The following is a 15625-nucleotide window of genomic DNA, read 5'->3' as shown; positions in this document are numbered from 1 at the left end:
GTCTTCGCCCATTCATCGACCTGAGCCGCGCACATGCGCATCTCCCACGAACACCCCTCGCCCTCTCATCCTCCCGGACGTTGCGGCCCGTCTCCATGGCGACGGCGGGCGCCTAGCTGAGCGCGCGGTCGTTTGCCCGCAGTCGCCACCACGGCCGCGCGGGAAACACACTCGCCCCGCCCCGCCGCGTCGCGTCCCCGTCCCCGGCGTGCTGACGCCACGGGCGACGCGGGTCGGGCGTTACCCGGGACACTCCGATTGGCAGGAGGACTCCGGCGCCCGGGTGTCAGAGGTCAGCTGAGCCGACCTCCCTCCCTCCTTCCCTCCCCCACTCTCTCTCTCTCTCTTTCTCACACACTCGGCTCAATGGCGGAGCAACAGCAGTTCTATCTCTTGCTTAGCAACCTCCTCAGCCCTGACAACGCTGTCAGGAAACAGGCCGAGGTGAGTAGAGCTGGGCGGCGTGGGCTGCAGGCGGGCGGAAGAGCTTTGCCTGGTCCGGATCGGGTTGTAGGGGCCCGCTGGGGCCTGTCTGTGATCACACAAGAGGTGCCGGGGCTCCCCTCCCCGTGGCAAGCAGTTGGGTGTGAGGCCCGGCCCGGCCTTCCCACGTGGGCCTGCACCGGCGTTGCATGGGGTCCATGCTGCATGCAGTGCTTTGGGTGAGGATGTGTCCATACGTAAAGCCGCCTCCAGCTGCAGTCCATCCCAGCGGTGGCTGTCCGGGGACGTTTACGTCTGCGAAATTAAAAGCGTTTTTGATGAAGCGAACTATCTTCGCTGACAGGCACTTCAACAAGCATGGTTGAAATATTCGCAGACGGGCTTCTGTTTTTGATGCATGGGCTGCACTGTCTGAAAGGTAGGCTGGGAGCTGATGTGGAGAGTTCAGGCGTACTGTAAAAATCAGTATGTTCCTCTCCTTCTCATGAACTGTTTCATTCGCCACCAATCATTAAACTGACAATACTTTCAGCCACACCCATTCTTCAAGAACGATTTTGAAAGAGTATATTTCAAAAACGATTTTGCAAGAGTATATTTCACAAACATGTAAGACAGTGTATTGTATGTATTGGAGTTAAGTTGCACGAATCTATTGAAGTGTCGATTTAAACTTCTACAAATATTAATAATGAAAGGGGGATCGGTTATGTACATAAGAAATAACGACAAGGATCTGTGGGGGGGAAATTGAGGGATGGGGATAGCCCATTATTCTTGGTTGCTATAAGGGTTACCTGGCCCATGTAGACTTGGTTACTGGTTACACCAGGATTTTGTTTTAACAGTAGCATTTAAAAATCATTGTCCTTGTCGTCAAATCAGTCGTGCCTCACTGTAAGTAAACCTGTTGTTCTGGTTTAATCATTTTTAATTTAGGCTTGAAGGGGTTGATGTAAACTTAAAAGACTAAACAAAGCTCCATTATTTATAATTATAATTTATGTGGGAGATGTAGATTTTTGTTCATAAGGTTGTTTTTTTGCATATTGTTTGCTGAAGGCATGTGCTTATCTGAGACACAAAAATCATGTATTTTGTTGGATTGTCACTCAGTTATTCATTCAATAGGTGTATCTAATTTTATTCCAAGTGAATGTTTGTATTCCAATAATTTATCTGTTTATGTAATAGCTTGTGATATGAGGGTAGTAGTCTTCAGAGGTACAGATGTGGTTGAAATGTCATTCATTGTAAAGACAGATAGTTGTATTAGTAGGTATAATTAAGCTTTTAACCAATACTCTTTTCCCTTGCTATAATTTGGTTCAGTGGCAATTGCCACAGTTTGATTTTAAGATTGATCTTTTGGTGAGGCAGCTGTGGTTTGAGGGTGATGTATAGAATGGCCTCTAAATAGTGTTAAACTGGAAATTGAATAAAGGTATATTTCTGCAGTTGTAATATCTCTTTTAATATGGCCCATAATAGGTTTCCAATGCCATTTAAAAAACATTTGCTAGTGGACCATCTTCAAGAGCAGAACAGATTGAATATATCTCTTCCATTTACCTGCCTCTTTGGAACCACCTCATGATATACAAAATATACTATTAACAGAGTCTGAAGAAGGGTCTCGACCTGAAACGTCACCCATTCCTTCTCTCCGGAGACGATGTCTGTCCCGCTGAGTTACTCCAGCATTTTGTGTCTACCTTTGATTTAAACCAGCATCTGTAGTTCTTTCCTACACAAATACTATTAACACATCTACTGTTATCCATGTACTCGGGTTAGTGGACAACATTTTTAGGTTGACAGACCATGTAGATAACATGGTTATTGGACAGAGTCTTACAACTGTCAATGAATAGTACTGTCATCAGAGGCAAAGGCTGTGGATTCTGTTCCTACACCAGGAGCTTGAGCACTTCAATGTTTTTGATGTTTTTTAGGCTTGATTATCCTGCAGGCCACTGATGGGTGATGATTTTTCTATTCTTTGCAGGCCACTGATGGGTGATGATTTTTCTATTCTTTGCAAGCTTGAATACCTTCAAAATCATATTCTACCTACCAGGTTCTGTTTGTCCATCACCTCTGTACTCATTGCCCTACATTTGCTGCTGATTAAACAATGTCTCTATTTTTATATTTTTCCACCTGTTTTCAAATCCCTCAATGTCTCGCACACAAATGTATAATCTTCAGACATACAGCTCTCCAAGGTCATGGTACACCTTTAATACAACCTTCACAGTCATCTCAGGTTTAAACATTCCACCAACATCAATCTTTTGCTGCTGAAATCTTCAGGTCTGAACTTGACTTCACCTTTCTAAATTTCTTTATCCCCGTTTCCTCAATCCACCTACAAGAAAACTTTTGAAAATCTGTCTAAACTCTGCTTGTATGATTTGGTTATTTATGATTTGGTGTCTTTTTGTGTGAAATTCCTTGATATTTTACTTTTTTTAAAGCAATCTCTGTTTTTTTTTTTTTATATACTGAAAATTGAATATTCGCCACTTTTTTGGATGGGTGCAGATGCAGCCTAAACAATTGCTTCAGCAACATCCACCCATCATCTACTTTATCCAATCTCCACTGAACAATGCCTACAATGCTTACAATCCAACAAATGCACTGCAGTAGATGAGAGGGAGCTTTGTTGTCACCTACCAAATCCTTGATTTCCACTGCCTTCAAGGATGTGCAGCATGTGAGTGGGTTGCCGTCACTTCCAAGTCAGAGCTGAACTCTTCATCATGTGGAACATTTAAGAACTTAATTGGGCAGAAGGTTGGAAAAGCAATAAGTACTGGACTTGACATAAAATAATATAAATTGAATGATTTGAAGCAGGAAGGCAAATATATCTTTCATGGCTAAATATTTCAAATAATTTCATAATATGTTTGTTATGTATATTACTTATTTAGGGAATTTTCAGACCAACAATTCTTTGGTGAAATAAGTTGAGGACAACATTTTAACTTGGACACTTTGGAATTGCATCTTGTGACATCCAATAAAAAAGTAAAATGGATATCCTTTTAATGTTTCAATGGAAAGTGTCATCTCCAACAATGCAGCATTCCATCAGTGTGGCATTGGATTAGTGGCCTACATTATAGTATGGGCCTCATTCCATACAGAGCTCAGGGCTTGGTTCCAAGCGGGCTTTTTTAATTACGTGCGAGGACCCTTTGTGATTCAGTTTGTGCATTCATTCTTAAAACTGAGTTTCTATTCTTAAGCCTGGTGGGGAATTCCATTATGGATTCAGTCAGCTTCATGTGTCTAGTCAGGCTGAGCTGCTGCTGGGTATTGAATTGTCATCAAAGCCAGTCTTTTATCAGTTGTAATGCTTCTGATAATCAGCACATTTATTCTTAAAACCCAATTGATTATAATATCTCAAAATAGATGAGCTAATGAAATCAGAATTTTGTAATCCTGGCAGAATTTTTTTTTTTGTACATCTGTTTAGAAATTCCTTATTCAGGGTTATGTTCTGGTGTTACAGCAGTGATCGGTGGACAATGCGGCAGTCTGTGAAAAGAAGCATGGTGTCATTGGCATCATACAACACAAGGACAGTTAATCCTTGATAATGAGTGGTGTTGTAATTTAAGTGCAATATGTTCAAGTAAATGTGGGCGGCACAGTGCTGCTACTAGTAGACCTGCACTTGATCAGCACTTGGGACCCAGGTTCAAATCTGATCTCGGGTGATGTCTGTGGCATTGGCACATGCCCACTGTGACCGCATGAGTTTTCTCTGCATGCTCCAGTTTCCTCCCACATCCAAAGCTGTGTGGGTTGGTCGGTTAAATGTCTCCTGTAAATCACAGATCCGAGTCTGTAAGTGAGTGGTAGAATCTGAGGGGAATTGATGTGACTGGGTGGAGAATAAAATGGAGTTGATGTGAACAGGTGATTGGATTGATTGGTGTGCTGTTTTCCTGATGTACCCCTCTGACATTCATCACTTCCATTTGAAAAAAATATTTGAAAAAATATATAATTTCTGCTTTCTTTTGACCATATCTGTTAATGCTGCATCTTGCTCCTAACCCAGTCCTTTTTTAGCCCATATTTGCAAACTGCTAGGATTAGGTTTTGTAGATATTGTTGAAGCCAACATCAATATGTGAACCACAATTGAAGCTGTCCTCAATTCATGTGTATCAGTGCTTTTAAATGGCTATTGGACTAAACTCTGGAGAGGATTCCATTTATATTTTCAGGGCACTTATTGACAGCATTATAGGAGCCAGTGAGTTGGAGATGATACGGGGTACATGATTTCTAGTGAATGTAATCAAATTACTCAAGATTGTTCCCAAAAAGCAAGAAAAAATAAACTGGAACATATTTTCTCAATAAAAGTGGGGGCAATTTCTCCAGGACAAAATGTATGTACAGGTAGTTGAGAATAGCTGCATTTATTTGTGCATAAAATAAAAGCCAGTCACATAGTGATGTAGTTAACAAACCTGATTGACAGGGGAAATACCTAATAATTTCCACTCTAGCTGGCTCTAACATGGTTATTCAGCAGAAAATAGACACAAAATGCTGGAGTAACTCAGCGGGACAGGCAGCATCTCTGGAGAGAAGGAATGGGTGACGTTTTGGGTCGAGACCCTTCTTCCTACACATGGTTATTCAGCAGTTTGGCATGATATTGAAGCTCCTTTACTGCTGATGCAATTGAGACAAATAAATGTGGCATGGACACTAATTAATCTGGAGCGTTCTGTTCCGTATCATGGTCCACTTACAAAATCCTTTGGACAACCTTTGTTTCCAGACTTTTTCCAGTGGCATGACTCAGTAAACTTGTCAGCCAAATGTCTGGGGAGTGAGGGAGGGGAGCTGGTGGAATTATAGAGACATTTTAATGATTAGGTGAGGATGCAGCATACGGAATATAAAGTGGAAAAAGGGATTTTTTTTTTTTTAAATGGTGGGAGATTGAAAAGTGTTCAAAGGGATTTAGTTGTACATATCACAAAATGGTACAACAAGTACTCAGGAAGCCAAACAGTGTTTATTGCATGTGAATTTGAGTACATCAGATTACTTCTGGAATGAGAACGGGTGGTGATCTCAAATAAACACAAAATTATGGGTTTAACAGAAGATGCCGATATGTTATTTTTTACCGGGCTGGGAGTATGTGTAGACCTGGAGGTCACAGACACAAAATATGGGACTGGCCATTCAGGATTGAAACTATGAATTTCTTAACCCACGGGATTATGAATCTTTAGAATGAACTGCTCGGGAAGGTATTGAAGGCTCTGTTTGCAAGACAGATCAATGGAGTTTGGATGCAAAGGGAATTGAGGGATATACGGTTAGTGCAGGAAAGTGATACTAAGGTACATGATCAGTCATGATCATATTGAATTGCAGAACAGGTATAAAGGGACATAAGCCTTCTGCTATTTCTGTTCTTAACAGGCCTCGGTTTAATATCTGCTCTGAAATAAATGAAGTACTGAGGCTATAGATTAGACATTAAATTGAGGTCTGTTTGGTTTCTTAGTTCACAGAAAGAAGCCATTCAGTCTGTCGGGTCCTTGTCAGTTTCAGCAAGCAAATCCTTCCCCTCTCTTTATTCTCTTATTACCCCTGGTATTTATTCTCTCTTATCCACATCAATGGCCTTTGGAGAATTTTGCTACTTATCTACACTAAATATAATATATAGTAGGCAATTATGTGTTTGGAGTGGGCAAAGAAATGGATACGAGAAAACTCATACAGTTGCCGGAACAAAATGCAAACTCCACAAAGATAGGACACAAGGCTGCAATTGAACCCGGATCCTTGAAGCAGTGAAATGGCCTCGCTGACTAATCTGAAAGATTCACAATATTATTTTGAAGTGGTGGAGGAATTATTCCCAGTGTCCCGGATCACTTTTGACCCCCAAAAGATTGCAAAAGCATATTATCTACTCACTAACCCACTGTTGCGTGTGGACCCATGCCGTCTATAATTTAACATACATATCCCCCGTTGCGGAAGCTACTACACTTCCAAATGACTTGATTGGTGTGGTACTTTGAATCTCCCGGAAATAATGCGAATGGGCAACTTCTTTAAAGTAAAATAAAGCTTGCTTGAATTAATATGTCTTTTAAACAACTGGGCCTACTCGGGAGCAAGTGTGCTCTGCATTTCATGGGATGACTTGGCATCCCACTGAGAGATGAATTTGCCATTGGGAAAGCAAATTGGCATTGGAGTCAGAAAAAAAGGTCGTAACTCAAAGTTGCCTTTCCACCCTCCCCTCCCCGACAAATGCTGCCTGACCCTCTGTGTCCCTCAAGCAGATTATTTTTGGCGTTTCCAGTCTTGTAATTTTCTTACATGTTCCTGGATAAAAATACATGGGTTGTCAGCATGTATAAATCCACTGGTATTTTTCATAACATGGTTTTAGAATTGTTGATTGTTTGGGCCAAATGCTGGTCACGGCTAGTTGTGCTTGTTTTTCAGTGAATTGTAGTAGTCCAGTCTGGCAGAGCCTAATCTGCTCAAGGTTGTTTCCTTTGGATTCCCGAAATACAGTCACGTGCTTAAGTTTCATCTCCGGTCTGAAGAAGGGTTTCGGCCCGAAACATGACCTATTTCCTTCGCTCCATAGATGCTGCTGCACCCGCTGAGTTTCTCCAGCATTTTTGTGTACCTTAAGTTTCATATGTTGTCATTCAATATCCATTCACATGGAGGTTTTTGCAGAAATTCAGACATCTTATCCGATGAATCTCTGGTTTAGGAGTTGGATTTGTTAGGTTATATCCAACCAATTATATAACAATCTTGCACTTCTTGTCTGTCTTGTTCTGTAGGCATCAGTCTTTTGATGGTATTATAACTCTACCTAATTAAAGCACATGCAACAAGGATGATGACAATACTGAAACATCTGATTGGGTGCCTGGTTATAGGTGCAATTGATGGCATTAGAAGCCGAGCTAATTGCTGGATTTTCTTTATTCCCTCTTCCTCAGTAACTAATGATGTTGAACAGTTTAAATCAGTATAAAGGTGTATAGTTCATCAGTAGTTTGCTTATATTGGTTGCCGAGGCAGATACATTCTGGTGTAGTTACTGAGGCAGATGAACAGTTGAATGCTCTTCCAGATATTTGGAGCAATTATGACGTTTATGGAAATCAGTGCATTAATGGTGAATGAGTGGGCGCACCAACATTAGGGACAGGGATTTAGTCAATGTGCCAGAGTCATCAATTAGCTTGTACCAAAGTGGAATAAGTAAATTGAGTAGAAACAATGATTTGCAGATGCTGGTTTCAAGATTCAAGAAATTTATTGCCATGTCAACAAGTTGATAGGAATGTGTCTTGGTTCGCTCTCAGACAGATACAATACAACCACCACATACACCACACTCAATAATACAGACAATACCGTACGAAGGACAATATATACAGGAAGGACAGTACCCAGCAGCATCATATTAAGCGTAAGTGCAAGTGCAAAAGAAAGTGCAAAGTGATTAGTGCAAATTCAAATATCTGATGGCTTGGAGGTAGGTGCTGTCTCTGAAGCGCGATGTTTTAGCCGAATCTTTTAATGCTTCTATAGAGAATGTGATCTCCTTCCTGATTAGGTGCAGGAGTAGGATTCGGGACCGATTAAAGATGGCTGTAATGTACCTGCCTTCTCTCCATACCCCCTGGTGAAAGACCACATCTAATCTGCTATGACTTTTTTTGAGCCTCTCTCTGGTGAGTTCTTCTCATTGTTTTTGAGTATCCTTAAGCTGTGATGGCACATCGGGGGAAGTCTGCTGCAAACCGATTTTGATCTTAAGAATCTTCTCTAGAGAGCGCAGTCTATCCAGTCTCTTCATAAGACAGTCCTGACATCCCAGGAATCTGGTTACCGTCTCCTGCACTCCCTCGCAATAAGGTTGACCAAAACTGTGACCATACCAGACCCTGTACAAGCAGTAGAACCTCTCTGCTCCTATACTCAATCCTTTTGCAATGAGTACCATCGCTTTCTATGGTATGCCTACCTATAGAAGACACCCAGGGGTCATGGCTTTCCTGTTTTTGCCACCAAAATGGTCACATTTATCCACATTATACTGCATCTGCCAAACATTTGCCCACTCACCCAGCCTATCCAAGTCACCCTGCAGTCTCCTTTTTACTGCCCCCCAGCTTAGTGTCCGCAAACAGATATTGCCTTCAGTTCCCTCATCCCAGATCATTAATATATATTGTAAATAGCTGGGGTCCCGCTGCCTTGGGGTACTTACTGCCTTTTGAGACTGGTGTTGAGCTCCCATGATTGGCTTTAAGTTTGTATGTATCTCTTGGTGGGTCCTTCGAGGAGATACACCAAAGGAGCTGGTCGACCGACCCTGAATTTTTTAAGCTGCCACAGGAAGTAGAGTCGCTGGTGGCACTTACTGATTATGAGACTGGTGTTGAGCTCCCATGATAGGGATTGATGTATGGTGGTCCCGAGGAACTTAAAGGAGGTGACCCTCTCAACCACCTCTCCATTGATGAGGAGGGGGGTGGCCCTCTTTCTGAAATCAACAACCAGCTCCTTAGTTTACAAATAAAACACAAAGTGGGTCAGGCAGCATCTCTGGAGGTCATGGATAGATGATGGTTCAGGTTGGGACTCATCTTCAGACTTCACTGAAGAATGGTCCTGAGTCAAAACATCACCAATCTATGTCCTCCAGAGATGCTGCCTGACCCGCTGAGTTAAGCCAGATTTTGTCTCTTTAAGTGAATCGTGTGTTGCTGGTTTTACAATATTAAAGAAGAATGTTTTAATTGTTCCAATTTTCAGTCTTTACTGGGAAACGCACTTTTAAATCTGACATCAGTTAATGTTTGTACTATTTAATCTTGTTCTGAAGTATTTTAAATATTTTGTTGAGTTCAGTGTACTGTAGTTGTAATAAAAAACTTACTTCACCTCCCTCGTCCAACCTATGGTATTGTGTAAATGAAACACAATTTTGGAAGCAATTACAATTTGTTTTCTCCTTATGAGAGAGAACCTGTAGTATTTAAAACTAAATTTGTTGGGGTATATGGATAATTTTATACTTTTAATCCTCTGTTATTCAGGAAACTTACGAGAATATTCCTGGACAATCAAAGGTCACGTTCCTTCTGCAAGCGCTCAGGAATTCAGCAGCTGCAGAAGAGGTAATTATCAAAATCTTTACCGTCGTTTCATATTTTTGATTGAAAAGTAAGAAGATTAGGGCAGCTTTTAGTGTCGGGTGAGTGGTCCAAACCCGTCTCATCTTACTGATCCAGAAAACAAATGAATGAGGATTTAATTTTTTTTATACCTGCAATTCATTGCGAACAAATGTCCAAATCTGTTCTGAACATAAGCTGGGCTTGTTTTTCTTGAAACGAAGAAGGCTGCGGGGTGGTCTACCTGAGGGGTTGTACAAAATCGTGAGAGACTTGGGGTAGATGATCAGAATATTTTTCTATGGCAGGGGTATCAAATATAAGAGTGCATAGGTTTAAGGTAAGTTTTAAAGATAATTTGAGAGGCAAGGTTTTTCTGGCACAGTGGTTGATATTTGGAACTCTCTGCTAAAGAAGGTGGTTGAATCAGGTACAATCATTGTTTGAAACATTTAGACAGATCCAAATCTATATCTTCCATATCTCTGGGTCTCCCTTTCCCCTGAATCTCAATCTAGAGAAGGGTCTCAACCCGATACGTCACCCATTCTGTCCAGAGATGTTGCCTGAGTTACTCTCGCATTTTGAGTCTTTCTTCAGTATAGTCCTACATTGTTGTAAACTATCAAATTTGAGAGCAATTGTGGAGAAATTGTTTCTATTGGTCATAGGGCTGGCTCAAAGTTATTGGAAATGGAACCAGAGGATAGGCAAGAAATAACATAATGCTGTGGCGGTCCCTGGGGGGTAGGCCACTCCTTGGATCATCCCCCTCGCCGATTGAGGGACAGGGGCGTTGGTCTGCCACGGGGTTTGCTGACGACACTCCCTAGGGGTTCTGACAAGGGTGTCGTGGTGTGTACTCTGACTGTTGGAATTAAAAAGCTTCTTGTGAATCCGCCTGGCGTCTGGTCTTTTCATGACCTTGACCAGGCCACTACAATGCAGTAGGTTGTGATGTACAGTATATTTAAAGGCTGAGAGAAATCTGATCCAACATCAATTTTCGAGGGATATTTTTAAGAACCATGAATCAAAATCCGGATGAGTGGGTTAACTTGGAGAGTTATTTCGGCTAACTTATCATTTGAGACATCCAAACAATCTCCCAGCCTCTTCTGTTAAAGGCCATATAAATGGATCTTTCTTTTTCAGGTAAGACAGATGGCTGCTGTTTTAATGCGGCGAATGCTATCTGCTTCTTTTGAAGAGGTATTTCCAAGTTTAACCCCTGAGGTGCAGAATGGTGTCAAACATGAGCTGCTTCTGGGCATCCAGATGGAAGGATCATCGAACATCAGGAAGAAGACCTGTGATATTGCAGCAGAGCTCTCCAGGAATCTGATAGGTTAGTAATAACATAATAGCTTTAATTTACACGGTAATCTTTAGCATTCCTTGAGTGAGGGTGTTGGTTTGAAGTGAAGGGTGAACAATGCAGGTGGCATGTGAGAACCTCTACACTAAGGGTGATTGTCACCAGGAACTTGCTGCCCGTAATGAAGTTGGAAACAGAATCAATCAGTAGATTCAGTTGTTGAATGGACATTTACATGTAGAAGGGAAATAGAGCTAAAAAGGGGAAAGAGAACTGGACTGAATAGATTGCTTTATATGAAGCCAGTGTGAGCAATGGGCCAAATGGCTCAAGAGTCAGGTGCCATAACATTTCATTGATTCTCTTCTAATTTTAACAACTATGGCATTTAAACTTTGGATTAACTACCTTAGTGCTATATTTTGTTTTGTGGTGAAGAGCAGAGAAATTATGAATCTTTAAATATAATTAGGCAAATTTTATTGGACTTTCCATTATATAATCAAAGAATATTTGCACTATTTGGCACAATCGCTTCATGTTGTGTTAAGGTCCTAATTCTTGTAGCACTCTCGGCTAAGTGTTTTCTTTTGAAATGACTGTTAGAATTATTCACTTCTTGCATTGATTGTTCCTAGATTTTATCACCCCACGATCAGAAACATTTTTTTCTGCATCAGCCCTAAAAAACCCTTGAATATTTTTAGAGATTTCTATTGGTTCATTACACCGTTACATGTATCCACCGATTATATCGACTAATCTGCTTGGGGAATGCAGTGGGTTGAGCAGCATTTGTGGGGAGAAAGGGATTAACAACACTTTGGGTTGAAACACTGTTCAGTTTAGGGAGTTAAACTGGAAGGATTCCAGGCGCAGCATTTTGAATCAAAACCTCGCATCGGACTTCCTTTCAACCCAACTTGGGTGGGGATCCGACGCGTAATGTCAGCAATTCCTCCAACCCCCTCGCCACCACCACAGAAGCTGCTCGACTGGGTGAGTTCCTTGAGATTGCTTGTTGCTCCATATTCTGTAGTCTTGTCTCCTCAGTGCGTCCTACTAGTTGAACTCTTGTCCTTGTGACTTGCATGGAGGATAAGCAATGGATCAGACCAATTTGTTCAAGGTTCTCTTCTGTAAAATCTTTACTATTTCCTCCTCTTGTCTATTTTCATTAGTCAAAGGTTGCTTGTCTATTTTCATTAGTCAAGGTTGCTTGTTTTTGAACTGTTCTGCGCTGCATATTTACCACAGGCATACAGCTAATGTTATGCTAATTGAGCTGCTCAGAGCAAATGTGGACATTTGCACTTGTTCAATTAATGCTTGTTAAAAGGTAACAGTATCATCGAGAGGTTAAACCTCATTAGTATAGAAAAGGACATTCAAAACTATCGATGTGCCTTTGGAAAATGGCAGCATCAACTTGGTGTGGATCAGTTCACTGCAGCTTCTCAAAGTTAAGCAAGGCATGGAATACCAGAAACAATATTAATAGTATCTCAATCGTTTACAGTTCCCTTGAACAGTATCAAAACAGTTGAGATTGACTGCAGGAAATCTATATCTGGTGACTTATCTGATACGATCTTCTCTAAGGCATCTCTACATGTAGCGCAGATGGAAACTAACGATCATAAATGTAAAGAATTACCAATAAATACTGAATTTCTGAGATCTTTTTCCATATGAAATCAAGTGCAATAGTTAAGGCAAAAAGTATAGGTGCTTTTCTAGGGAGGTTGGATAAGTAAATTAATGAAAAGCAGCACAAGAAGTCGATAAGAATGAAAGAAGCAACCAGCATGGAACATGTACAATAATAAGGTGTTTTTAAGACTGATTGATCTTAATCTATGCTTCCATGTAATAAATTAATTTTGTGTATAATTGCAGATGCCACTTCCCAGGTGGTCGAAACAAAAGTGAGGGAGTTGTATGCATAAAGTTTTGATCTGTTTCAAACTCAAGATATTACTTGTTTTTATTTAGATGATGACGGCAACAACCAGTGGCCAGAAATTTTGAAATTTCTCTTTGAATCTGTCAGCTCCCAAAATGTGGCATTGCGTGAGGCTGCTCTACACATTTTCTGGTAAGTTCCTTTTTGTGAAGCACCATTTAAAATCAGGCATATTTTAATGGAATACAATAGAGATTTATTTGCTGAAGGGAGGAATGTGCACACATTCCCGCTGTCCGAGCACGACGTGAGGAGGGCTCTGATACAGGTGAACACGAGAAAAGCTGCAGGCCCCGATGGCATCTCGGGGCGAGTACTCAAGTCCTGTGCTACGCAGCTAGCTCCAGTGCTCACTACATTATTCAACCTCTCCCTGGACAAGTCCGTGGTCCCTGCCTGCTTCAAAAAATCCATCATTGTACCAGTACCAAAAAATGCATCCCCAGCCTGTCTGAATGGCTACCGTCCGGTGGCCCTTACCTCGGTAGTCATGAAATGCTTTGAGAGGCTGGTGAAGCATCACATCTGCGCCTTCCTCCCTCGGAACATGGACCCGTTGCAGTTCGCGTACCGTCCGAACAGGTCCACGGACGATGCGGTCTCCCAGGTCTTGCACACCGCTCTCTCCCATCTGGACAGCCAGAAGGGGGGCTACGTGAGGATGCTGTTCATAGACTACAGTTCAGCCTTCAATCCGATAGTCTGCACCAGACTGGCCGGGAAGCTAATGGAATTGGGGCTCAACACCACCCTGTGTGCCTGGGTCCTGGACTTTCTCACCGCCAGGCCCCAGGTAGTCAAGATGGGAGGAAATACATCGAAGTCCCTCACCCTGAGCACAGGATCGCCCCAGGGTTGCTTCCTCAGCCCCCTATTGTACTCCCTGTACACACATGACTGTGTGGCTAGGTTCAGCTCCAATTCAATAATTAAGTTTGCTGATGACACTGTTGTGGTGGGCCTGATCTCAGACAACGATGAGAAGGCCTACCGGGAGGAGGTGGCTGATCTAGCACTCTGGTGCCAGGATAACAGCCTCCTCTTGAACATCAAAAAAACGAAGGAGCTGATCATGGACTTTAGGAGGGCACATCATCCGAGGACGTACACTCCATTGAGGATAAATGGGGATCCTGTGGATAGGGTGAACTGTTTTAAATATCTGGGAGTCCACATCTCTGAGGATATGACATGGGCATCACACGCCTCAGCACTCGTGAGTAAGGCAAGGCAGCGCCTTTACCACCTCAGGCAATTGAGGAAATTCAGAGTGTCTCCGAGGATCCTCCAGTGCTTCTACGCAGCGGCGGTGGAAAGCATCTTGTCCGGGAACATTACCATCTGGTTTGGGAATTGCTCTGCCAAGGACAAGAAGGCTCTGCAGAGAGTAGTGCGTTCGGCCGAACGCACTGTGGGAACTTCACTGACCCCCCCTGCAGGAACTATACAACAGGAGGTGCAACTCCAGAGCAAATAAAATCATGGGAGACCCCTTCCACCACTGCAACGGACTGTTCCAGCTGCTACGGTCAGGCAAACACCTCCGTAGCCATGCGGTGAGAACGGAGAGGTTGAGAAGGTTTCTTCCCAGAGGCAATTCGGACTGTAAACGCCTATCTCACCAGGGACTAACTCTATAGAACGTTTTTCCTTCCATTATTTATTATGTAAAAGAATATGTGTGTTATGATTGTGTTTATAATTTGTTTGGTTGTTTTGTTGTTGTCTTTTGCACAAAAGTCCGCGAGCATTGCCACTTTCATTTCACTGCACATCTCGTATGTGTATGTGACAAATAAACTTGACTTGACTTTATCCCAGGAAGGAAATTAATTTGCCAACAGTCATAAAAAAAAAAACACAAAATGCATGGGGGGAGGTGTTCAGTCTTGGTCTACCCCACGTGGGGAGGAGTTGTAAAGTTTGATAGCCACAGGAAAGAAGGATCTCCCGTGTCGTTCTGTCCGGCATCTTAGTGGAACCAGTCTGTTGCTGAAGTAAGATGAGCTTGAACTGAATGGTCAAGAAGGAACTGCAGATGCTGGAAAATCGAAGGTAGACAAAAGTGCTGGAGGAACTCAGCGGGTGCGGCAGCATCCATGGAGCGAGGGAAATAGGCAACGTTTCAGGCCGAAACCCTTCTTCAGACTGAATGGTGGCGTCTTGTGGTATTTGAAGACCCAATGATGAAGATGCTCGGCAGATCTGGCATTATCTGCAAATAAATAAATAGTTAATGTTTTGGATTGTGGCGTACTTGTCCCAGTGCACCTTGGCGTGATTAGTTGCCCAGTTCCTAACGGATATTGACCTCCCCAGCTTCGTGGGGATCTACAGGAAGTGTTGACTCAAAAATCATCAAGCTAATATCAAGACCCACTCCACCCTAGCCACACTATCATCTTCTGCTGCAATTGGGAAGAAGGTTCAGGTTCACGAAAACTTTCCAGGTTCACAAAAACTTCTTCCCAGCAACGGTCAGACTCTTGAACCACATTGACATCCCTAACCATGGCCCTACATCAGCAATAATGTACTTGTTGATTTTGCTTAGCTTGCAGCACTACGTTCTTCTGTTTTTACATTATTATGGTCTAGTTAGCTGGTATTACTGATTATTAATGTGTTGTACATTGTTTAATATATATTTAATGTTTTATCGCAATAATGGGC

At 42.3% G+C, this 15625-nt stretch overlaps 1 protein-coding gene across 1 annotated transcript in view; it reads left to right on the top strand.

Annotated features, from left to right (window-relative positions):
- Positions 1-294: 294 nt before the first annotated feature.
- The window catches only part of kpnb3 (karyopherin (importin) beta 3), a 57607-nt gene continuing 42276 nt past the window's right edge, over positions 295-15625 (top strand). Inside the window, exons 1-4 of the mRNA XM_055636675.1 lie at positions 295-444; positions 9591-9671; positions 10824-11016; positions 12982-13084. Of these exons, the coding sequence (XP_055492650.1) occupies positions 367-444; positions 9591-9671; positions 10824-11016; positions 12982-13084 (455 nt within the window). The 5' untranslated portion in view covers positions 295-366. The remainder of the gene's footprint in view (positions 445-9590; positions 9672-10823; positions 11017-12981; positions 13085-15625) is intronic.

Source organism: Leucoraja erinacea, chromosome 6, assembly GCF_028641065.1.
Source record: "Leucoraja erinacea ecotype New England chromosome 6, Leri_hhj_1, whole genome shotgun sequence".
Classification (NCBI taxonomy): Eukaryota; Metazoa; Chordata; class Chondrichthyes; order Rajiformes; family Rajidae; genus Leucoraja; species Leucoraja erinaceus.
Note: the sequence above shows the minus strand (reverse complement) of the source record. Positions and strands in the feature narration are given on the sequence as shown.